At 39.2% G+C, this 23,486-nt stretch overlaps 2 protein-coding genes and 1 long non-coding RNA gene across 3 annotated transcripts in view; 1 reads left to right on the top strand and 2 right to left on the bottom strand.

The window, feature by feature from the left end:
* The window catches only part of LOC103381806 (uncharacterized), a 157,256-nt gene that overhangs the window by 76,785 nt on the left and 56,985 nt on the right, over window positions 1-23,486 (top strand). The gene's annotated exons all lie outside the window — the stretch shown is intronic.
* On the bottom strand, window positions 3,735-11,039 carry pmp22b (peripheral myelin protein 22b). Its single transcript, XM_008314348.3, has 5 exons — window positions 10,864-11,039; window positions 10,224-10,314; window positions 9,878-9,965; window positions 6,987-7,127; window positions 3,735-6,383 (listed from the first exon to the last, which is right to left on the bottom strand). Exons 2-5 carry the CDS (start codon window positions 10,299-10,301, stop codon window positions 6,223-6,225), a joined length of 468 nt encoding a protein of 155 aa, XP_008312570.1. The 5' UTR covers window positions 10,302-10,314; window positions 10,864-11,039; the 3' UTR covers window positions 3,735-6,222.
* Window positions 17,606-23,465, bottom strand: tekt3 (tektin 3). The gene is made up of 8 exons (XM_008314349.3): window positions 22,322-23,465; window positions 21,666-22,233; window positions 20,954-21,037; window positions 20,784-20,854; window positions 20,547-20,690; window positions 19,721-19,943; window positions 19,102-19,256; window positions 17,606-18,544 (listed from the first exon to the last, which is right to left on the bottom strand). Exons 2-8 carry the CDS (start codon window positions 22,218-22,220, stop codon window positions 18,328-18,330), a joined length of 1,449 nt encoding a protein of 482 aa, XP_008312571.1. The 5' UTR covers window positions 22,221-22,233; window positions 22,322-23,465; the 3' UTR covers window positions 17,606-18,327.

The raw sequence follows: 23,486 nt of genomic DNA, 5'->3' as shown, positions 1-23,486 counted from the left end.
TCCATAGGTTTGTTAGCGACATGGACACTTGCTACTTTAACAGCTCATTTGATATCAGCTCAGGCTTTCTCTCTTCTGATGGTGCATAACAGATATTCTATTCAAGGAGGAGTACCGCATCTGTCTTTGTTCTGCTAATTGTTCCTCCTCTGATCTGTATTTCTAAAAGTCATTTGAGAACGTGCAAAAAATAATCTAGAAAAGTGTCTCATTAATTAGGTTTGTTAATCAGAGCTTCACAAGACATTTTTCATTAACCATGTAAAGATGGACATACATCATTTTGGCTTTTTATCTCAATGTGACCTCCAGGAAACCCTAAAGACATTTTTTTGTCTTCAAGGTTGTGGTATATTCTTTCGCACTTTGCCTATATGGGTGTTAAATGAAAATACATAACAGCTGCGTTGCCTGTTGTGAATGATATACTTCCTGTGTTTAACTCAAGTGTGAAAGTATTTGTTACAGTATCAGTCTATGATGTTCTATTGTACGGAAGAGTTGCTAAAAAAATCCTCAATAAATGTGCAGCTAAATTCTGTGCGTGAGTGTTAAAAATGTGGCGTCGCTCCAGATATTTCTCCACTGTATGCTATTTTGTTCCAGTAGTAGAGTCCATCTATTGTCAAGGGGATTTTTGAGGCTTCATCTACACCATTCAGTGTGATTTTACTGCCGTCCATTGGTCCAGTAACTGACTCAACTGGACCTTGTGAGAGTCGTCTGTGTAGCTTAAAAAGGAGCTTTGTTCACATTGTCAATACCAACATTTCTTGCTTTTGTCTCATCCAACATTTCAGAAATCCTAGACGTCTGCATCTGGGACACATGATGTATTAAATTCTATATCAACTATGGCATGACACATTTTATCGTCTACGTGTAGAGCGAAAACAGTTTATTCTGTTTCTTTTGGTGAATATTGCTCTGTAATTAAAATCTAGTGCAGCCTTGGCCACAATGTGTGACACATGTTTATTGTGGTTTATCACCATTGTTCATATATTTTACATATGCCAACCATATGGATGAATCTGCTCTGCAGATGTTCTGCAGTGAAATAGTTTTCAAGCTCTTAGACTTTTTTTTTTAAGTAATACAAGGCCCAGTTTTATTAGACCATAAGTGATTTTTGTTGGCACTGATGTTCACTGGCTGCTCAGGATGTGTTCGCTGAGTTCTTTTTAAAGTAATCTTGCAGTCTTTTAAATCATAGCTCTATACCAGTTCCTGCAAATCTGATTGTCTGGTTCACGTTAAAATGATTAGACTCTCAGCACGAGTGCATAGGAAACTAGGTGATTCTGATGAAGGGCCGGAGCTGTCGTTCATGGGGTCCACAACCTCATCAGCTGTCAATCTTTAGTTCTTGAGCATGATGGACACTCTAGGAGTCAGAGGTTACCTTTGTGTGATGATGACCTTAGCCCACATTTTGACCCAGGTAATGGATTTGTACTTGGATTGTAGAAGGTGTTACATTCATAGGTTTAAATAATGTCCTTTTTATCCACTTGATAAATGGATAATGTCATTTGGAGAGAAAACAAGAAAAAAAAAATCTTTGACCCTTTGATATTGCGAAGCAGGGAAAGATGAGGCCTGTAACTGCTCTCGGGGTCATAGCTCACCTTCAGCAGCAAAGGATCATGTTCCTAAATCACCTCAAGTCAGCCTTAGGACCAAGTGGTTCCTAAATCACCTCAAGTCAGCCTTAGGGATTGATGGACCAAGTGGCCCAGAAGTACCTATGAGATCAGGGTCAAATTTCATGGACATGTATAGGAGTGCTGCCAAGTCTGTGCCTTTGCCTGCATATGGGAAGCCCTTTACTCTTGTGTGTTGAGTGTGAAAGTGCGTTTGTACCCGTGCCAAAGTATTGGGGCTTAGATCTCCATGTGATGTGACTAGTTAATCTCGCTCTAATCTCAGCCAGCGTCATGTCCTCAGCACCTCCTTGTCTTTCTTCTCCAGCTGAGAAAAAAATATTAAAGCAACAAATTACCCAGACCCTGAGCTTCCTTCACCACTCATGATGGCAAGCAGATGGCAGCAGGACCTGGAGAGCCTGCTCACCCACCCTTCATATAAAGCAGCATTTGCATTTCATGAGCCTTAATTGCTTCTGTTGCCGTCCTCCCCACCGGCTCTGCGATTTTGTGCCTGTCACTGTGCACCCATGCAGCCCTGAAGGAGCTGTGATAAATTAAGGTGGACCGTCTGTTTGTATCAGCTTCATTGTGTTCCAGAAATGAGGAAAATATCTGCTTCTGGTTGTGTTCAAAGTCAGGGCGGATAAAGGATATTGGGTGTGAGGTCAAGTCAGGTAAAGCATGAGAAGCGGTTAGTTGAGATTCTGGGCCTTAACACTGTAGAGGCAATGCTGATGTTGATGACCTCCAGACAACCATAAAGCACTGACTGGCAGTGAAATCAAATGGAGTCAAAATGATAATCAATAATTAATACCATTGTTTGATATACAAGGGTGGAGAGTCTGGCCAGACTGCTGCAAGTTTGATTAATATGTCTGCTGTCTTTGGCTGCACATATGTTTCACTTCTACAAATTGTATGTGGAAGCTGTACACGGCGGCCTTCATTTTTAAGTGGTGTTGATATTTTGCGGTTTTCCCTCATATGGTACAGACCATATTCTCAGAAAAGTTAGTAGTATTGTAGTTTTATTTGCTTAGTAATCAAGTAGTGCCCTACTTAAAATGTATTACTAAATGAGTTTAGCAAATACAATCTATATTTGGATTTGCAAACACAATTTGCAATTGAACAATAATTTACACTTCATTTGAGAGGAGGGAACACATACACAGTATGGTCCCATTATTCTCCACAGTGAAACAAAACTAATGAAAAAGATGACATGAGAAACCATCTGATCTGGAATGCAATGAAGTGGCCACAATTTAATCTGAATTTAATCAAATAATTAATCAAAGAAAGGAGACTTATTTGTCAGCTGCCTTTATCTTTAATGATTTGTTATGCCATAAAAACCCCCTTAATGGCCCTGGAGGAGGGTCCTCCGTTAAACTGACTGAGGTGTTATAGAGAGGAGAGGAGTCAAAGAATTACTCCTCTCTATCATACTGATGACAGAGGGCGTCCACCCTCGCAGACGAGAGATGCAGATGAGGCTAAATGATCATATTCAGTAAATGAGCGTTGACTCATTTCAGTAAGAAAAATGGAATGGAGTCAAACCTCGAGGGAGACGATGTGTTTTTGCAGACTGCAATATATATGTTACACCACACAGAGGCGCTGTTAAATCATCTATTCTGGTATGTACGTTTCCGTTGTTTGCATTATTCCACCAGGTGGCAGCATTAAACGATGTTTTAAAAAATGAACTTCAAAAAATATGCAGAGATTTTGTATATAATGTGATTGATTTCCCAACGTTCATAACATTAGGAGAATTATTAGGGAATTATTTTATTTGTTTATTTTGATAAGACTGAGATGATCATAAAGTAACAAAAATGCAGTGCCCTTATTTTACCTTGTGCTTTAACGTCAAGACAGAGATGGGTGCCTGCAAGCTTTTATATTTTTATCACGAGCAATGTGGTGGAAAGTGTTGTTGTTCTAGATCTTTAGCTAAACTTAATCCAAGATTGTATCCTCCCTATTCAATACATGAAGATGAAGAGATTTATTGTACATAATGTATATGTTATTTGTGGTGTTATTGAAAGACACACGACCCCTGACTTGGTGGTAAGAAACATCCTTTAATGATTAAATTCAAAGTAGCTTTGGTAATATATCAAGAGAAGTTTAGTGTTTAGGTGTAAACTTGAACACACGAGTTAGTGACATGGGCAGTTGTCATTAGAGGCTGTCTCTTCTAACTGAACCCAACAGTAATCACTTGAACCTCACAGGCAAACTGACTAGTTAAACTTTAAGCTACGGATGGAAATATATATATATATTTTTATTTTTTTTTCAACACCACATTTACTGTTTCTTTGATTTGGGAGGGAACATGAACTCACAGGGGGTGTGAAGTGGAGGACAGATCCTTGCTTACAGTGTGATCCTATTCCATTTATGTCTGCAGTTATGAGAGGCACTGTTGACTCTGAAACATGAGCATCATGATCTGAATAACTGACATTGAATGCTAAACACTGTGCCTTTGCCCCTGTGTTTGTGTGCGTATGTCCGTGTGTATGTTCATACCACAAGGCAGCATATTTGATCCTCTAGAGCAGGGCTGTCAAACTCATTTTCACTGCGGAGCCGTATCAGCAACACAGTTCCCCTCAAAGGGCTGGTTGTAACTTTAAGACTACATAGCTGTAACTACTCCATAATGTATTAATACATGTTTCTGCAATTGATTATTATTTATTCAAGTTACAAATATTGTACATTGTTTTGTGTAATAAAAAATATCAAGTTATCAAACTCAGCAATATGGACTTTATTATAAGGCAATAATAATTTTTTAAGCTCTCGTGGACCACACAAAATGACTTGTTGGGCCGCATTTGGGCTGCAGGACTTGAGTTTGACACACATGCTCTAGAGTGTGATTGCACATCATCATGCAGACCCGCTTGGCTAGACTGTTAACAGGAGTTTACATGCTGCAATTCAGCTGACAACTAGCAGCTGGCGAATATGCAGAGACTGCCAGTCTTTTTTTAACATTTACTAACAATGCTCTTGTAGCCTCGAGGTTTGCACAGTTTACAGGCAGACAGCGTGACTTCAGTGTTCCACACTATTCAGATTAAATATGTAATGATTTTGCCGTTAAGTGTGAGTCCAGTCCGTTGTAACAGCGGAATACACTGTATTAGATAATGCGAGAGTAGTTTTATTTAGTACATGAGTGTTTCTTTTTTTCAGCTAGATTGTCATCCACATATGTTATGCACAACATTTTCAACAGTGTTTTTATACAGTATAGGAGAAAAACACAGAGATGTCAGTGGGCAGAGACTGCAGCATGTCACACTTCAAGTATGTGAAACAGATGTTTATATCACCACTGCAAAACTCTGTCTTTTTTACACACACATTTAGTCAACAGTAAATGTTTCCTATCATCTTGTATGGCTTTGAATGAGTGGCACAAGGTTAGGTGAGAATTATACGATTTTGTTTTAAGGCCATTATGTCTCAAACAGGTAAAACATCAGGAGATCATTCACCTTCTTGAGACTTTGACAAACGTGGTCACAGGCAAACATAGGCAAATTAACCAAAAGGAAGTTTGTGTGATCAATTTAACTTTGATTAAATAATACTGACATTCCTAATGATCAATTTCATCAGTGCACAGACCAAACTCCACAATTTAGTAATTAAAAGTAGCAGATAAGGAGAGGAAAAAAAAGCCAGGCATTGCAATCTGAAACAGGCTGTGTTCCCTTAAAAAGTAGTCAGACACTGTAAATACAGTTGTACTTGTTCTCTTATTCTCACTTCAAGTTAATGGCAAGCTGTTTGTCTCTAAGCAATAACAAAATAGCTCTATTGTAAATGATTGCTATTAGTAAAAGGAATGATAAATATATAGCACCATCGTTTGATGAAAAAAAGAAATAGAAAAAAAATGAAACCTGCAAATTCACAAATTAGAAAAGGACCAAATCTATACTTCATTGCTACACTCTACCCATGGATGTTACCACTCTTTTTGCTAAGCAAGCCTATCAAATCTTCATCACCCTATAACATGCATTTTGGTTAATATACCTAATAAAATGTTCTTGTACTTTTTCCACTTATTCTTTGGCAGTAACTGAATCAAAATCAGGCACAAAAAGAAAGAAAACAAAAAAATGCAATCCAATTATGTCATCATTACAAACAAACAGACACTGAGGCACTTAATCAGCTTAAACAAAGCTCCTACAAGTATCCATTGACAGAGCAACACAAAAACTATGTACATATATGTAAAAAGTGTTATAAATAGGTTTTAAACCATAGATACTATATACATCTTTTAAATGAGACAGTATTGGTTGTTTTTGTGTTGGTTTGCATGTTGTTGTTTGGAATCCCCCACCTCCCTCCCTTGCTGGGGAATAGCTTTGTTGTTGTTGTTGTTGTTGTTGTTGGCCCGGTGATTCCTGGGCTGTTGGTACTTTGAGACTACAACTTAAGCTTCAAAGGGGAGCTGATGACACTTGCAGCGGGGCGGGGGCCTACAAGGGAACACTTGGGGTGAAGTGACAGCTCATTCTCGCTTCCTCAAGATGACGTAGATGAGTCCGCTGATCAGCGCCAAGGGGAAGGCCACCCACGCCAGGATGTAGGAGTAGCCGAAAGAGTTGTTGTCTGGCACCCACTCGGGACTCATCACTGTGTAGATGATGGCACCGCTCATCACGAACAAACCTGCCAGGGTGAGAAAAAACGTAAGGTGTCGTTCGTGCTCATACAACAATATAGCTGCCCCCATGCTTCACCATGCCACGATCTGTTTGTCAGACCTCTCTTCAACACAGCACCCAGGCTACGTGACATTTTAACTTGTGTGCCTGGCTGCGTGCCCACTGTCATTCCTCTTTGGTTGTGTGGGCACCTGGGAGCCAGTCGAAGCTTGGCACAGTATAGAATGCAAACATGGGGTGTTGGGATAGGCTGCCAATAGGGGACACAATGGACTGGCAGTTGAACTGCTTCCTCGCCAAAGGGCAGTGAGTACAATGGACAATTGAAGCATCAAAACAGTCAGTAACCACCTCAAATTCTTTTCATTAAATTCTCTGCCAGTGAATATGTGAACATTCACTGCTTGTTTGTCTGTTGTGTATGTGTGTCAGTCAATATATGCTTCTATCTAAATTAAACAGATAATAGAAATTGTAAAATTCATAAATTACTCCTTTAGATGAGCTAATCAATTTAATATTATTATAGTCTGTCTGATCCATGCTCATCTGTTGTCGATGAGGCTGTCATTGGGTCGTGAGCATTTGTCTTGTCGATACAACTTACTGGCAAGGATCTGGAAGGTTCCAGTGAGGAAGAAGCGACCGCCCTTCTGCAAAGTGAAGAGCTGGCAGAAGAAGAGGAAGAGAGCCAGGCAGCTGAAGATGATGGATAGGATCATTAGAGCCTGGACCGACTGGATCCATTCTGCGAGAGAGAAAGACGGAGATTAGTGTCAATATCCAGATTGACAAATATTCATTACCATCTAGAATTTTGTTCATAAATATAATATGAACTTATTGAGCATGTCTGCATAGATGGGCCAGAGGAAACCAAGAACAAAAACATGCCCTAAAAGGGTAGCCTTTCATTGGCCTTGCCTCTGCAGAAGTGCGGCATCCTCTCGGAAAGAACATAACAGGCTTGCTCCAGCCATGTTTACTTCTGGGAGTGTGTAATGGATCCATGTGAAATGGAACCTGGGTATCTTGTTCCTAAAAGCTCCGTACACCCCTCACAGCAGGCCATAGGCCTAAATGTATCATATTGATTGAAAGCATACGTCCTGCAAGGCCAGACTGCTAGCAACCATTAACCCATTAGACACCTGCATTGACTTGGAAGACTGTCTTCCATACACGTTATGTCTATCTAAGTGTATGTTTGATATGCCAGGAATCCCAGGATTTCCAGGCAGGGTCGATTTCTTGTCTGAGCATTATATATCCTTCTGATTTTCCCCTCTCAGGTCTTCTAAGTACTTCCTTCCTCCAGCTGTACCTTTCCCACTCTTCTTTTTAGATGTGATTGTAAGGTCATATTATTCTGACAATGAATTTTTTTTTTACCAACGAAGATTTTCTCCAGGTTATTGGGTTTTTTTAGCAGTTTATTGATTGTCTTGCATAATGTAAAATCAAACACTCGTTGTGGTTTTAATGGGTGGAGAGCCACTTAAGGATGTCATATTTAATTCATTGTTGCTTATACATGACAGATAAAACAAATTGATTGAGTAATTGGGGGAATAGTCTGTCCGTGTGTATGAGATGATATAACTCTGACCACATTCTAACACTTTGGCTTTCAAAACTCAACTTCTGCATTACTTTGCAAGATTCAGTATTTGTCAACATTTGCAGTGTTTTTTTTTTTTAACTCTTCTCCTCTTTCACTGAGAAATGCTAAACTGTCTCTACTATAGATTAAAATGGAAACCGGATCTGAAATGGTGGGACTGGAGTCGTATAGTATTACTGGTAAAAACAGCACTACAGTAGCCTCTGTCCTGACTGTTGGTTCAGAGATGTGATATGGGAGGTAATTCAAGCCCGACCTCCAAATCTTTATCCATAAAATACAGCCAGCACCACAATCATAGATAACCCTACAATGGTGCTGTTGTCATATGTTACACAATACTATTAGATAATGCTGTACAAAAACTAGGAGACGTTTTTTCCCCATCCATCTATAAAAAAGACATGGCTGCTTTCTAACAAACAGCCATCGTGTCCTCTGTCTTCCTTTCCTGACTAAGAGCAGGAAACTGTGACGTGGCCCACTTCCTCAAAATTCATCATCACTGATCAGTGACCATGAGTCACCGCCACGATATTAATGTGGTTTCTTCATGGCAATCTAAAGAAACAAACAGATAAACCGGTGTTGCCGTGACTCAGGAAAATCATTTTTATATTTTCAGTCTTTTTGTTTCCTATCTTCAGGCTAGGGCTCCACCCTTAAAAAAGTGTATTAACAGTGTGAAGTAACAGCCAAAGCCAGAGAAGGTAAATTATTAATAAGTTAATAAGACTGTGCTGTTGTGACACTGAGCTCAAATTCTGTGATGATCATGAGACAATCATTCACTCCATATGCTGGCCAATATAGTTAAACTTAGCCAACACAGTACTGAAGGTAGTGATTTGATAGATTTCCTATATATGATCATATCAGATTGACTCCTGACTGTTCAGCAGTGGTTCTGAATACTATGCTGAGCCTCGTGTATGTGAAGCCGCTATCTTTCATCTGCAACAGCCAGAGAGCCATGTAGCAGGGGCCCAGCAAAGCACATGCAGTGTCTTATGTAAACATTGTGCATCAATGCACTAATGAAAGCAAGTCTAACAAACTGGCTGGGCCGTCAGACTACCTGGCAGAGTATGCAGGCGCTGCTGGCCTGACAAAACACACGCAGGCCAAGCGCTGCTCATTCTGGACAAATTACATCATCCCCCTGATGCCAGCAGCTCCTGCACCTCTGTGGCAGCACATTTACTGACAAAACATTGAGCTGGTCTAGAAAAAAAAGGGAGGTCCTATTTAAATGCTTGACTCTTCAGTTTGTTTGGGTTTATATGGAAAATGTGACTATGGCTGCCACTATTACAGCGGCAGCTGTACTCTTAAAATTGTCATAATGATCTTTGCAAACTAACACTGGATTCTATGAACTGACTCTGGGCTTGACCAATCATCAGCATGAGGTGGTCCAAGGTCTCCTCTGCTGTCAAACACACACACACATACAGATCTAAAACTTTAAATACTCCGTGCAACCCCACCCTGATTGTCAACAGCTCTCTGACTCCTGTCACTATGCGCCGCCAAACACGAGACCTGAATATGGACATCGCACCATGACTATTTATACAGTCACAGCCTATCAGCTACCACCTCAGCAGGGCACTGTCGCATTCTCTGCCCTAGATGGCACCAGAGTCCAAAGGAAACTGGGACACACCCACATCATCAGTGTAGTGAATGTTGGGTTTCAGCAAGGCATTTTACACAGTTCCAATCCCATTTCCCATAAATATAAAATATGAATTGTTGTACTTAAGTGCTACCTAGCGTCTCAAAGCAGATAGTGTTCTTTCCTTAGAATCTCAGCAGTTTAAATAAAGGAAAAAGAACGAAACAGTAGAAGAGTAAGACAAGCATCTGACCTCCAGTGGATGCTGCTTTACAGAGTCCAGTGATGGAAGAGCAGTTTATCCAGAGGTCTGCGGTGATGGTTTCCCCTGTTGTCCATGCCTGGTGTGACGACATAAGACTTGTTCAGTAATAATTACAGTCTTACAATTTTTTTTTTATCGATTGATCAATACGGTGATTTTGATGCACAAGTTATTTATTTATACTATCTACATACAAATATAGGTCTATAAAATTCAGTATAGCAAATATAAACTCTTATATAGTTTATACTTAGGTCCATTTTTATAGTTTGGAAATATGTGGTTAAAGTGTAAGTGGTATTTTTTTAAGGAAAATGAAAAAGTGTTTACTCACGCTGACAATAGTGGACACAAACAGGAGAACCAGAGCAGCGACGTGCAGAAAGATGATTCCAATTAGTAGAACCAGCATCTTTACAGGCGATCTGCGCAGTGATGGGAAGAGGAGACAGTGTGTCAGTCACTCAGAATATGGCTGTGAGTGTGTGAGAGTACGTGTGTGGAGCTGTCAAATTGGTGGGACATGGGTGTGTCGCTGCAGCGCGCTGAGTGCACACAGAATTTGGAGAAACTTTACGCGTGCAGTTCCAGTTCAGTCTATACACACGGTCCTATGCCATCATACATAGAGATATGATGGTTTTACTCTTGCATTCTATAGACACAAGTTCATTTTGTGCGTTTTATTTTTCATTCAAAAACGCATAGAATATCGCACTATTCTAGGCGACTTAATACTGAATCCCATCTTTGACGACCTTTACATGTCAAAATAAAAAAATAAAATAAATTGTAGGAAACCAGAATATACGTCTGTATAAAATACATTTTTACTGCCTGTAAATATTAACTCTGAGAGTATATTTCTTGTCTGTGCGCGTAATAGCGGAGCGTCTCGTATCCAAAAGCGCGTTTCCTTTTTTTTATCTGCAGTCGAATGCGAAAGAGTTTGAAACAAGCCAAAGTCCACTTACTTAGAGCTCGGCGTATATTCCCACTAATAAAAATAAAGCTCTGTGGCTCACAAGAAGCAAAAAACAAAGTCTCTCCTAAGAGTCCAACAGCAGTAGTCCCCGCAGTGCAGTGCTCAAAGTTGTTCCCGGACTAGATTGATGCCAGGGCTTACGTTCTGTTTAAAAGTGTCTCATTATGGAAGAACAACGCCCTACGTGCGTCGCTACGTCATGGAGTGACCCTCTGGTCAGCAGCCAGAGTTCCCAATATAGACGCGCCCTGCGTAATGGCGCACGGGTTGCCTTAGTTACAAACTCAGTGCACGTAAAGTGACAGCACTGGTCGTTGTTTGGCTGTCCTAGTAACTAAAAGCAGTGATCTGTTCACCAGGATGTTTTTCTTCTGTCTTACACGTTCATATTTCACCACTAAAGAAAAAATAATAACGCATTTTTAATTGGTTTAGAATGTGTGCATTAATAACAGTTAACAATAAATAAACACCATGTACCTATACATGACCAAAACATATTGTACACACATATATGGCTGAATTTAAATACATCTGTGAAATATTTGGTTAATTGACAGGTTTATTTTTACAACACCTGGTGGAGTAAATGTGTTAGGCCATTAACATTGTTGTACATATTATGAGAATTTGGTGACGGGACTTCATTGATCATACAGTATATGTTTAAGGGCCTAGTGGGTAAAGGAGGAGGATTGCTGGTTCTAATTCTTGCTCGAATTTCCAAAACTCCAAAACCAGTCTGGTGTTAATTACTTGTCTTTTTTCTGTTGGGGTGTATGCAGAGAGTAATTGCTTCTGGGTCAATGGTGCCCAAACTATGGTATGTACCACTATAGTACTTGGACCTCCTCTATTGGTACATGGGGAAATCTGATTTGTTTGTCTTATTCAAAGACAAACTTATCTTATTCAAATAGTGATGCTAACAAGTAGATATATTGAAGGTGGTGGTGTATATTATTTGAATATTCTTATTAGGAATAAATTCTCCTCTTGGTTTGCTATGCTAAGCTTAACTTGGTTAGCCATTGCTGTTGTATTTTAATGTTGATTATACTGCTGGTACTATATATTACTGCTGGACAAATATTTCTGGAGGTAATGATCTGTGACAACCAATTTGACAACCAATACCTGAGGGAACTTCGAGTATTGAAATAAGCTTCAAATTTGAATCTTTCTGATCTTCTACTGACATTTTATCAATAGCCGTCTGTTTCACCAGTAATTCAGCTTTTTGTTGCCGTGGCAAATGCAAAAGAAAAACACCCTGCTAGCACATGATAGTATTATGTTTTTTTCCTGTGGTAGTCATGCTGTCAGCCATGTGATTCACAGTATGTGCTAATGTGTGGATGGGCTATGCCCTGCAAACAGCACCACACCGGTAAGAGATAGCATCCGGGGCTCTCCTCTGTTTGACATGACTCATTTGCAGTGGGAGTGGGGGGTTGTTCCACCCTGCCCACTGACTGTAATCTGCCGGTGAAACTATGAAGTGAAGTTTAACCAATAAATGTGGGTGTTGCAATGAATGGAATTCCAGTAAATTTACGCAGGGAGTGCAAAGAACAGTCAAAACTGTAAATATTTTAAGCATCGAACTTTCTGCCTTATCTCAGAGACAGAACTGTTTGCCACATAACATGACAGGCATTCGATGAGGTTCTCCTGGGTCAAACATACTAGTTCTGCAAAATGTCATAAAAAAATCACATTCCTCACAGTAAATTCCAGCCTTGTCAGATGGATGGCATATTCTCCCCACCATCAACAGGCTGGTCAAGCGACATTAAGAGGCGTCCAACCTCAGATAACCCCTGTCAGTGTTCACTCGCAATTCTTCACCACTTATCTCACACTTCCTAGTTGCCTCTGCTGGTGTTTCTCACAGTAACATGAAAAAGGAGCGCTTTTGTACTGTGCTTGTGTCCACACGCAGACACATGGACGAAAGGGACAGTAACAAGACCAGATGACAGCCCCGAAGTGCTGCTTTGACTGAGAGCTTTGTGGTGGCGCACTAAACAAAGTATGTGACATTCTAAGGCTGAGCTGTGCAGACATAGCTCTTTGTCTGTTGTGAGTGTTCTGTGGCATGATGCTTATATCCCTTCACCAGTTTTATACTGCTGTTTAAATTAAATTAAATTCATGTTAAGTCAATATTCAAAGCTGTGTTTTGGTAAACAGTAGAGCATTACAGTGACGGGTGGATGAGAACTCTTGTAAAAGCAGCATCGCGGCTCTGTGCTCACCATTCCCATCCCTTATATGTCAATGTTTGTAAAAGCCTGACAATCATTGGGATGAGTGTACATGGGTGTATTACGTTCACTGCATTTATGAACTGAAACCAAACTCACTGTGGAGAGAGCCAGCAAACATTCAGAGTGAGATTCCGAATAATGTTACATCTGGAATTGTCTTGGGTTTCAATCCCATCGTAAAAGACGGCAGAATTAATCTCCATGTTACCCAGCAGACGGTGAGAGGTCATACCAGAGCCAAAGATAGGCCCTGAGCCAGAGGGGAGTGAGCGTGGAGAGTAGATGTGATTGAGTTACTGTAACTCCAGCCGCATACCAGCACAGTGGAGAGTGTTAAAACAGATGCTATTAGCGCAGCAGATGCTGTTATTTTTTCCACCAGTACATTTCCTGCTCATATCTGTAAAATCAAGAAACATTTGTATGAAAAAATGCTGCAAATGGAACACAGACTTTGACTATTGTTTAACTTGATGGCATTAAATTGAATTTAAACTGCAATGAGAGAGTGTCTCATACTCATGAAAGTCTTTGCTCAGTCTTTGAGTCAACTCATTAGGATGTATTAGTCTGCTATAAGTGTGCTGATGTGCTGTGATAAGTAATAGCTTCCCTACTACAGGGTGACTGTCCCTAGTTTATTTCCCAGTTGATCCACTATCAAATCCAGGTTAATGTGAATATTCAAAGCTTGTACAAAGATACAAAGATTTTTAAAGAAAAGTTGGTATACCTTAGATGACTAACAGAGTCACAATTACATTTTTATGTAACTTAAAAATACATTTGAAGCATCCAAATAGTATTCGTTTTTTAAATTTAGACAGAGCCTGAAGGCATGACTAATATTAACACAAATGGCAAGAATGGAACAGACAGAACGGCTGAAAGAGATGTGAAATGTAAATACAGTCTGTTTGTTTGTGTGCTGATAACATTTGGTCCACTCTCAACTTTTGTCTTGTCATCACACTTTAATCAGACTCAAAGTTGAGTGGTGACAACAGAGAAGTAAACCGAGCCCCAGCCACTGAAATACATTAAATACACATTGTGAACACAGATGCCCTGATGCGTGAGCAAGGTTGAGATAAGAAAACAAGGGTTTGGTAGTTTTCTGCATCATTGATGTAAAGTATAATAAGGGAATAGAGACTGTATAGCGATTGTAGTATCAACAGCTCTAAAACATATGTAGGTATGTACTGTGTGAATACATATACATATATGGTTAAAGAACGTTAAAGAAGTGACCTTTAACTTTCTTTAACCAGAGTGACTCTGAGTTAGGTGCCCGAGTTTTCATGTAGTAGATTTAGTGGCCGATGTATGGACTTTGGTCAGATTCAAAAATGTGGGGGTGGAGGGGGTGGAGTGTGTGGAGGTGTGAATGTGGAGGGGTTGATATGGACTGGATTAAGGTTACATTGAGTATATATATATATATACACACATATATATATATATATATATATATATATATAACCATGTGCAGAACAATCAGTAGAAAGTCTCCTTTAACACAGTCTCTGTGTAGTATATGTATTTGGCAGTTGGTTTGGAAAATCACAAAGAATATTAACAGTCTGCCCCCAGCTTCCTTTATAAAGCTTGAAGAAGTAACCAGACTGATTGCTCAATGATTCCTTCTTCGTTTCTTTTCCTATTCTCTGTTGCCCTCGATCAATGACACAACGACTAAACAGCCCACCAGAAGAGGAATAAAAAGTTGGAATAATGACATACTGTACATCTAGAAACCACAGTAAGACATGGTTTCTATGAATGATAGGCGTCCTCTTTAAACTGAGTACAGATAGATTTTACACATACCACGTGGTAGAGTTATATTTCACTAAACAAACCACAAGAGTTCTGACAACATTTAATTAACATATTTTTACACAACATGTCACATATGTCAGGTGAGAGATAAATCTCTGATTCTGGCATAAAAGTAAATCCATCCTGCATTAAAAATGTTTTAATGTATTGCATAGTATGATGGTAAATGTAGTAATTATCTATTAAGATATTTGAAAGCGTGGTCAATTTATTTTACAGTTTTGTGTTCACATTGTTCGCAGTTGATGTATGCTGATATACAGCATGTTTTGATGTTAAGTTTAGAATAATTAATTCATAGCAAAAAGATGACAAATACCACTGTACATAAACATTTAACAGTATGATAATACAAGCATTTTGCATATTTTGCAAAAATTGAAATTCAAAGTTGCATTGGAGTAAGAACTCACTGACCAACATGACTCTCAACTGATCTGTAAGCAGCTTTCCAGCGTGGTATGGTGGGTTGTAAAAAACACAAAATAACACAGGACACAGGTCATCTATAACAAGAAAGCATGTTAAAAATAAACTGCCAATATGTTTGGACTGCGGGAAGAATTCCAGAGTACATTCTCCATATGCGGGGGTGGTGGAGGAGGTCAAATCAACCTATTTGTGGCACATCCAGAGGGAACCATGACCGCAAACGAAACATGAGAGACGGAGTAGCAGGGCTTCATTTCATTTAAGTGAACTCTGTTTTTTGTGGATGCATATTTCTGAGTTGTGGGCCAGGGAGTGGAAAACAAAAGTGGGGAAAATGAGACAGACTTTGCTGTCTATCAGTACGTGTAATTATAAGGTGTTGAGAGCAAGAAGGCTTTTGATGTGAATTTGACAACACAGGCTCTTTCTTTGTACTATGCATGGCGGAGGAACGGGTCAGATACACACAGGCCGAGGAAACCATGGCAGAGACCTCCTGCCACTGACATGCTCCTGAGGTCTGTAGTCAAACACAATGGTGTTTGCATAGCAGAGAAGAGTGTTGTAAAACATCACACCTAAATCAAAGTGCAAGTAACATACACACAAACACACAGTGAGTGGTTTATCTTCTTGTATAGTGAAACTCTTGTATATCTGTCCACGAGCTGATATTTTGACTTCAGCTTTACAGTCACTGACAGGATTAGGTTGAAGCCGGTTTTCATGATAGATTCTAGGTAAACATAGATGTTAAAAATTCCACATGGCAGACTCATTGTATCCCTCTGATCAGTATGCCAGTCCGGACTTACATTTGTCTCCAACCTTCATTTACATTGTCTGAAGACTCTTACTGGAATTAAGACATATTTTAAAAAATGCAACAATTCTGGCTTAGTGTTCACAGTCATATCCCCCTATTTCCCATCTGCAGGGTGTTATAAATGTATTTGAAATGCATGAAGTTTAATGTACTGACAGTTTGCGTTATTGGTTTTTTTTTCTGTTTTTATGTAAATCATGTGAATTTGATCAAAATTGCCTTGTAGCCTAGGCCTGGAGACATTAAACGGTTAAATTAAATTAAGGAAAAAAATGCCCACAAGTCAGCAGTTTTTCTGCGTCCCTTTATCATTTCTGCTGCCTCTAAGAATATAGTTTAGGCAGTCTTCACTGTATTTGTGGTTGCCATAGTAGTGGTCAGCATTAGATACCCTTTATTTTTGTTTTACTTTATGAAGAAAATGTTCTTCAACTTAAATACCTTTAACTAATGCAGTGAGACGGTTGTGCATGTGATTGTTCTGAGCAGCTTTGTTGATTTGAGAAAAGCAGTAAAACCAAAGGTTATGCAAGAGGTGTAGTAGTCAAAGGGTTGGGCAAAGGAGTGTAATAGTAGTATTTACAGTCCAAGTAGATCTTTGTGTACACAGTTTCTTCAAGCCCTGAAAAGTGTAAAACGGATAGGAGGAAATTAAAAAGAGTAAGTAAATTGGAATCAAACAGGATTCTGAAATCTGAATATTCATATTACTCCATATTCATGGAATCAAGCGAGGATCATCTTTCTTTTGTTTCACTGGAACAAGACGAGGCAATAGACTGGAGAGTAGAAGGCAACAAGGCTAAAGTGAGGGTGTGAGGTTGAAAACATAACTAAATATTTGTTTCAACAGCTCCTCCCATGTATGTATGTGTGTGTGTAGTGAGTAATCTACCACACCAGCCATTAAACAGGGATGGGGAAGACACAAAAGACATTTACATTCCGTATATGTACAAACAGTAAACCGCAGGCACATGTGGTGTTGTGCCAATGAATCAAATCTCAGTCTCTCACATGTATCTGTTTTCCTAAGGTGGTTTTCAGGTCATTTGAAGGCCTGCAGACACGTGTATTAGTGTGTAGTCAGAGCAAATCCATCCACTTTGTTAGAGAGATGTGTTTATTCGACTGTTAAAGCAGTAAACTTAAATTACTTTGAGTTCTCCACTGGTCTGTGACTAGTAATTGGCAATTTTCTTGTAAAATAATTAAACATAGCCAGGCTAGGAATTGTTACCTTGGACACTTACTGGTCACTAGAATAAGTACCTCTATGTAAACCAAGTTGGACCATTTTATCTACAAACATTACCAGGTAAACTAAACCAGCAACAACCTTATCAAAAAAACAACAACAAAAAACTCAAAACAGGAGAACAGTGACAGCACATGGTGGAGGATGTATACTGATACTGATGTATTACAGTTTAAGACAGCAGGAGATGGCCAATTTGGGAGAAGTTTTGCCTCACCATGTTCATGTCCTAACAACAATGAAGACTCATTACACAAGACTTTTCCAATCTTTTATTTTGGGAAGTTCCCAGTATTTCAGCAGTATTTTAAGCATTTAGACCAGCTCGTCTAACAATCAGCAATCACTCAGGTTTAAAAGTCATCACCATTCTAACCTCTGCTAATATTTAGTTTAAACATCAACAGGTTGTCACGACCATGTCTTCATCTGCCCATGCAATGACGTGGTGACTCGTGCAAGGTTCACATAAATATTTGCAGTTACCAAATAATTGACATGGTAACAACGTGACACATTGCTGTTTTATTATCTTTTTTTTATTATTACATACATACATATTGTATTATAGATAATTTTGATATATGTTTAATTAAATACACATATAGATAAAATAAAAACCACAACAATTTCTTCATAAATACTTTTGTTAACCTTTTATATGTATTGAAAATTTCTCAGGTTTTCGGTGACAGTAGTCAAAATAAGGTCAATCAACTATTAGACTACCATAATAGTGCTTACAATTCAAACTTACCATTTCAGTTCAACCACACATTATCATGCCTTTAATAATTATTTTCTAAATTTTAACTTCAATTAGGTGTAGCCTACTAGACGGGGCATGCTGGGAAAACTTTTGCGAAGACTCATACACTTCTCCTGTTCCAGGAACAGAGAGTTGGCCTTGACGGACAGGTCATGTTCCAGGGTCACTTTGGTCTTCACCAGAATCTGTAATGTGCTTTCAGCCTCCATCAGCCTCTCTTGAAGTTTCTGAATAGTGTCCTCAATCTCTCTCACCTCATTCACAAGACTGAAAAGGAAAGAAAGGCAACTTGCTGTTAATTGGCAGGAAGCAGCAGAGAAAGAAATGAGGAATAGAGGAAACAAGCCTGTTAGACTTTATGGATTACAGGGAAGTCATTTTTCTTTTAGTCATCTTCGGCAGATTAAAACCAGAACCTCTGAAAGTTTGAAGGCATATGTGCTTGAATTTCCTTATTAAAAACACTTAGAACTGTACCAAATAAAATCCTTTCAGCCACATTATATGGGACAAAATTTAAAACTATATAGATCGTTATAAAATTGTGTTTTTCTGCAAACAATCATATTTATTGTGTGTTTGTTTGTTTGTTTTTAAGTAGCAGCTTATGTTGAATGTTCTTCAGAGAAAATGTTTTGGCAGACTTGCAGTGCATTCAAAACATTTTTTGATATTTTTCAGAAACCTAAAAAAAAATAATAGCAGATGGTTAAAATGTATCAGTTGTTGAGAAATGGTTGAAGATTAGTTTATGTGATATTAATATTTGGCTGTTACCATGTGATGTGTATTTACATTTTCCTGGCTCAAACCTGCACAGCTACCTGTGGTGTGGGTTGTCCCTGCAGAGTTCAATGTTAGGCCTGCGGGTTCTCTCCTCCAGCCTTGTTTGAGCTACTTTTAGTGGGGACTGTTTGTCCCTCAGGGCTTTCTTCAGTGATTCAATCAGCATCTCCGTTTGGAAAATTCCCTGCAGAGTCTGGAAGATAAGAAGCATTTGCAAAAGTGTATTGGTTTGTTGTTGAGAGAGAAAGGTTACAAAGCATTTTCTGCTTGTTGCATTGTGCTCTCTCTGGTGATGATCAAGAAGAAAAACAAAGGACTATGCAGAAAAAAAGAGCAAGTATCGATTAGACACTTGAATACAGGTCTGCACAGCAGTCTGCTTCCACTTTGTCTACAACCATTTGATGTAATTTAATTCCTGAGAATCCCTGCTTCTTAAAGCGGCCAGTAACTCAGGTTTATGGAGGACGATGTGTCTCATATTACAGATGCTGTCAATGTTGTAACCCATGTTACAGCTGATGAGAGATTTTGTTTGTTTTGGATGTTTGCATGAAAAAGTGTTACAAATTGCAGGGCAGCTCAGCTTTACTTTGCTAGATTATTAACCTCACAGCAACATTCTCAAAAGTCATTTTTGTGTGTTGAAGTGGTGACCTTAGCCAGGTGTGTGTGCAGGCTGTTTTTGGCATCAGATGTCTCCGATATGCGATTGGTGAAGGCTACGTTGACACTATTGAACTGGTTCCACATCTCATTGGAGGTGGTGTTTAACAGGACTTCTATCTCATCCCTGAGTTTGTGGGAGGCAGCGCGTTGACTTTGGGAAAGTAGGATGTTATCGTCTGTGAACTTGGACCAAGATTCTGGTAGAGAGAGTCTATAAAGGGAAAAGATGTTTACAATGTGTGTGAGCATTGGTTATTCAAAACACCCAATTATTGCATTGCAATATTAAGTCAATCAAAAAAAGAAAACAAAAACCTACTATACAGCACCATATATATATAGTAAACATAGTGTATATATATATATATATATATATGTGTATATATATATATATATATATACACATATATATATATATATATATATATGTGTATATATATATATATATATATATGTGTATATATATATATATATATATATGTGTATATATATATATATATATATATGTGTATATATATATATATATATATATATACTGTACTGTATATGTAGATACTTTTTTGCCCATTAAAAAAAGGAAGAAGACACAGACTTTTTATACATCGTCAATGTGCATTAAATTTCTTTACAAAGAAATGGTCCTCTGCTATTACTGCTTTGAACCTATCCATAAAACAGGATCAGTGGGCTACAATGTACTGTACCGAGGAGCACAACTGGGTTGGTTGATTAAGTTTTGAAAAAAAAGGATGTACAAGGATGTACTCAGGATGTACACTTATTGCTGTATTTGTTGACACAGAAACATACTCACGAAGGGTCTAGTCTTTCAATTCCTCTGTAGTAGCCGATGCCGTCTGATGTGTTCCTCAGATGGTGACACCTGTCATCAATCCTTTGAGCTGTCACTTTATCACTCATGTCTCTCTCCAGTTCATGCTGGGCTGCTCTGTTTGACCTGAGGGTCCCCACAACAGGTTTGTCACCAAAAAAGCAACAAAATACAAACCCACTGCATGAAGTAGCTTTTGTATTTCTTTTTTTGACTTACGCTAGCTGAGCGATGGCTCTGTCCAGATGTCGCCTCATTCTTTCTTGACATGACCTGATCACTTCCACTTCCTTTCATCACAGCAGGTAAGTGTTATATTAGTAAAATAGCTTGTGTATTTTTGATAAGGGAGTGTGTGTTATAAGATTACTCTGCTGCTGTGATTTCACCTTCATGAGGTCTTTTTCTACATCGTCATGTACCAGATCAATGGACATCCGCTTCTCTCTGTGGTACAAACACTCTTGAGACACCTATTGACAAAGTGGTTGTGACTCACAACAAGTACAGACTGTTTTGTTATTTGATTTGATTTGATGACTTTTGAAACTCCTTCACTGTGACTTTCAGACAGACATGTTGTCATTTAAACACAATGTTATGCCCATTATGCCTTAAAGCCTTTGTTGAGAATTGATGGCCCTGTGCAATCCATCAGCTGCTTTCTTCAGCTTCAGTTGCCTGGAGGAGCCTCCCAGAAGGTCCACTGCCATATGATCTTAGCTCAGATAGGTGCCTGTGTCATCAGATCTTTATCTAGATTAACAACTGTGAGGGGAAATGGATGACCAGACACAGGCTAACGATGGTGATCTAATTAGGAGTCTGACCCAGTGGAGGCACAGCTACAGTTTAAAGTGTTGGGAAGGGACCATATAGATACTGTTGCTACAACCAAAACCAGAAACCTTAGTCAAACTGTTCCACAAACAGATACTGTGATGGCACTGGTTACATGATATGGTAGAGTTAAACTGAATTGAGTGTTAACAATTCAGTGTTATTTATTGAAAATAATCTATTGCAAAATTATAATAAAACATGACATATTTCAGATATTACCTGTTTAATAAGGCAAAATTAAATCCTCTCCACACTCACCTGAAGGGGGCCCTCAGTTTCTGCCAAGGCTCTCTCCAGCCTCCTCTTGACCTCAGTAAGAGCTGCTATCTCTGTTATCATGTTTTCAATCTCGTGGGTCAGCTCAGACTTCCAGAAGACAATATTATTGAGTCTCTCACCAATGTTCTTACTGCTATTTTCCTGGGTTCGCCTGGTCAACTGCTCCTTGTCCTGCATCAGCCTAATGGTGTCTCTCCTCAGCCTCTCAGCACTCTTTCGAGACGATTCGGACTCCCTGTAGTTGTTTTGGTTGGATTTGTACCACTCTTCTGGGGTGAAGCGGGTGCTCAGTATTGTCCTATTTGATGGGTAGAACATGGTATTGGCTCGAACCAGCTCAAGATTGTCTCGTTGCATAGAAGCAGAAGTTGGGACGTTGCAGCAGTTCCTGAAATAGCTGCTGGTCTTCCACAGGTTGGCACCAGGATTCATAGTGTTCCGGTAGCTGGATGCCATGGTGGAAATGGCAGGAAGGAAGTGACTGGTTTTTGGCCTTGCATATGTGGATGTCCGTGTGGATCCAATCAGCTCCATTTCTGGCTCTCAACTGCTTTCAAAATTTAAAAAAACGAAAATTAGTTATCAAGTACAATGTAAAGACATGTTGAATAGAATACTCAAGAGATCAAGAGAACCTTTCTTCAAGCAGCACACTACCTCTGAGTTCTGTCTACCTGGAAATGAGCTCAAGAAGACTCTAAAGGTAACTGGGATGCATAATAGATGAGCAAGTTTGCAAGTAATCTGTTCTGCCAGCCAATGGTGGAGCACAATACTGGACCGTCCAAGATTTCTGTTGACACAGCAGCAGTTGCTATGGGTTACTTCAACACCCTGCCTGGGAATTTCAAATTAGCAGTGACTAGGTGCTTTTCCCTCTTAAAGTAATTATAATAATGTGCTTTCAGTCGCTGTGGGATTTTTCTTCTTCTGTTATTTCCAAAGAAGCACTAATTGTGCGTTAAGACATTATATTGAGATTGAGAGTGGTGACTGTAATGTAGAGCTCACTTGAATCTGTTTACCTTCAATGATAGGTGGGTTTTCTGTTACATAAAACTTTGCACCACATTAAAATCAAGTCAGTTATGTATTGTATTTGTATTTTTGACAATAATTGTTCTACTTTGTATTTATTTTAGGTCTAATCTTTAAAGCAGTCTTTAAAGCAAAGAAAGCTATGGTCGTTCCCCAGGCCGCATCAAATAGCTGTCATCCTGAGAACCATGCCGTCTGTATGAATTACAGTCACCTGTTAAATGATTCACAGCACAGGAAGCATCCACACAAGCCCCTGTAGCACAGAATAATAATCTGTGTTGTGTTACCTACCTTTGGAAATGAGGATCGTTTACACTAATCTGCTCTGAAGAGCCGAGGCTGGACAGATGATAGCCTGGTGTCAGCCGTCCTGTAGCCAGGAGTTACTCAGCTGTTCTGTTGTTATCACCTGACTTAATTCAATGTATATAACCAGATGTTTGTTTAATTGTGTCTGCTCTGCACAGGCTGTTGGCTAATCAACCAAGAGATTAACACGTATATTAGTTAGTTTACAACAGTGATAATGTACAGTTATGTCAACACTTGATTATGCAGGGTTTGATTAAAATAGTTTACACGTTCTTTGTCTTTCTGGCACCTGTTGTTCGTGAACACAGTCCATTAGTCAGATACAGCCCCAATATATCATTGCCATAATAGCACATCACATTATTCATGGAACCCAGGCATCCCCACTCCACCCTGCCTCCTCCTACCACTCCAACTGTTGAGTGATTTCAGGGTTTATGTGTTTTT

Source organism: Cynoglossus semilaevis, chromosome 8 (assembly GCF_000523025.1).
Source record: "Cynoglossus semilaevis isolate Cse_v1.0 chromosome 8, Cse_v1.0, whole genome shotgun sequence".
NCBI lineage: Eukaryota > Metazoa > Chordata > Actinopteri > Pleuronectiformes > Cynoglossidae > Cynoglossus > Cynoglossus semilaevis.
Note: the sequence above shows the minus strand (reverse complement) of the source record. Positions and strands in the feature narration are given on the sequence as shown.

What these genes read in the sequence shown, in the direction of transcription:
- tekt3 (XM_008314349.3), bottom strand. Translation starts at nt 22,220, where the DNA reads ATGGAGCTGATTGGATCCACACGGACATCCACATATGCAAGGCCAAAA. An exon ending in AAACTGAGGGCCCCCTTCAG is followed by an intron (nt 21,038 to 21,665) that starts GTGAGTGTGGAG and finishes CTTTGTCAATAG; the next exon opens with GTGTCTCAAGAGTGTTTGTA. An exon ending in AGAGCCATCGCTCAGCTAGC is followed by an intron (nt 20,691 to 20,783) that starts GTAAGTCAAAAA and finishes GGGGACCCTCAG; the next exon opens with GTCAAACAGAGCAGCCCAGC.
- pmp22b (XM_008314348.3), bottom strand. Translation starts at nt 10,301, where the DNA reads ATGCTGGTTCTACTAATTGGAATCATCTTTCTGCACGTCGCTGCTCTG. An exon ending in TTGTGTCCACTATTGTCAGC is followed by an intron (nt 9,966 to 10,223) that starts GTGAGTAAACAC and finishes TCGTCACACCAG; the next exon opens with GCATGGACAACAGGGGAAAC. An exon ending in TAAAGCAGCATCCACTGGAG is followed by an intron (nt 7,128 to 9,877) that starts GTCAGATGCTTG and finishes TCTCTCTCGCAG; the next exon opens with AATGGATCCAGTCGGTCCAG.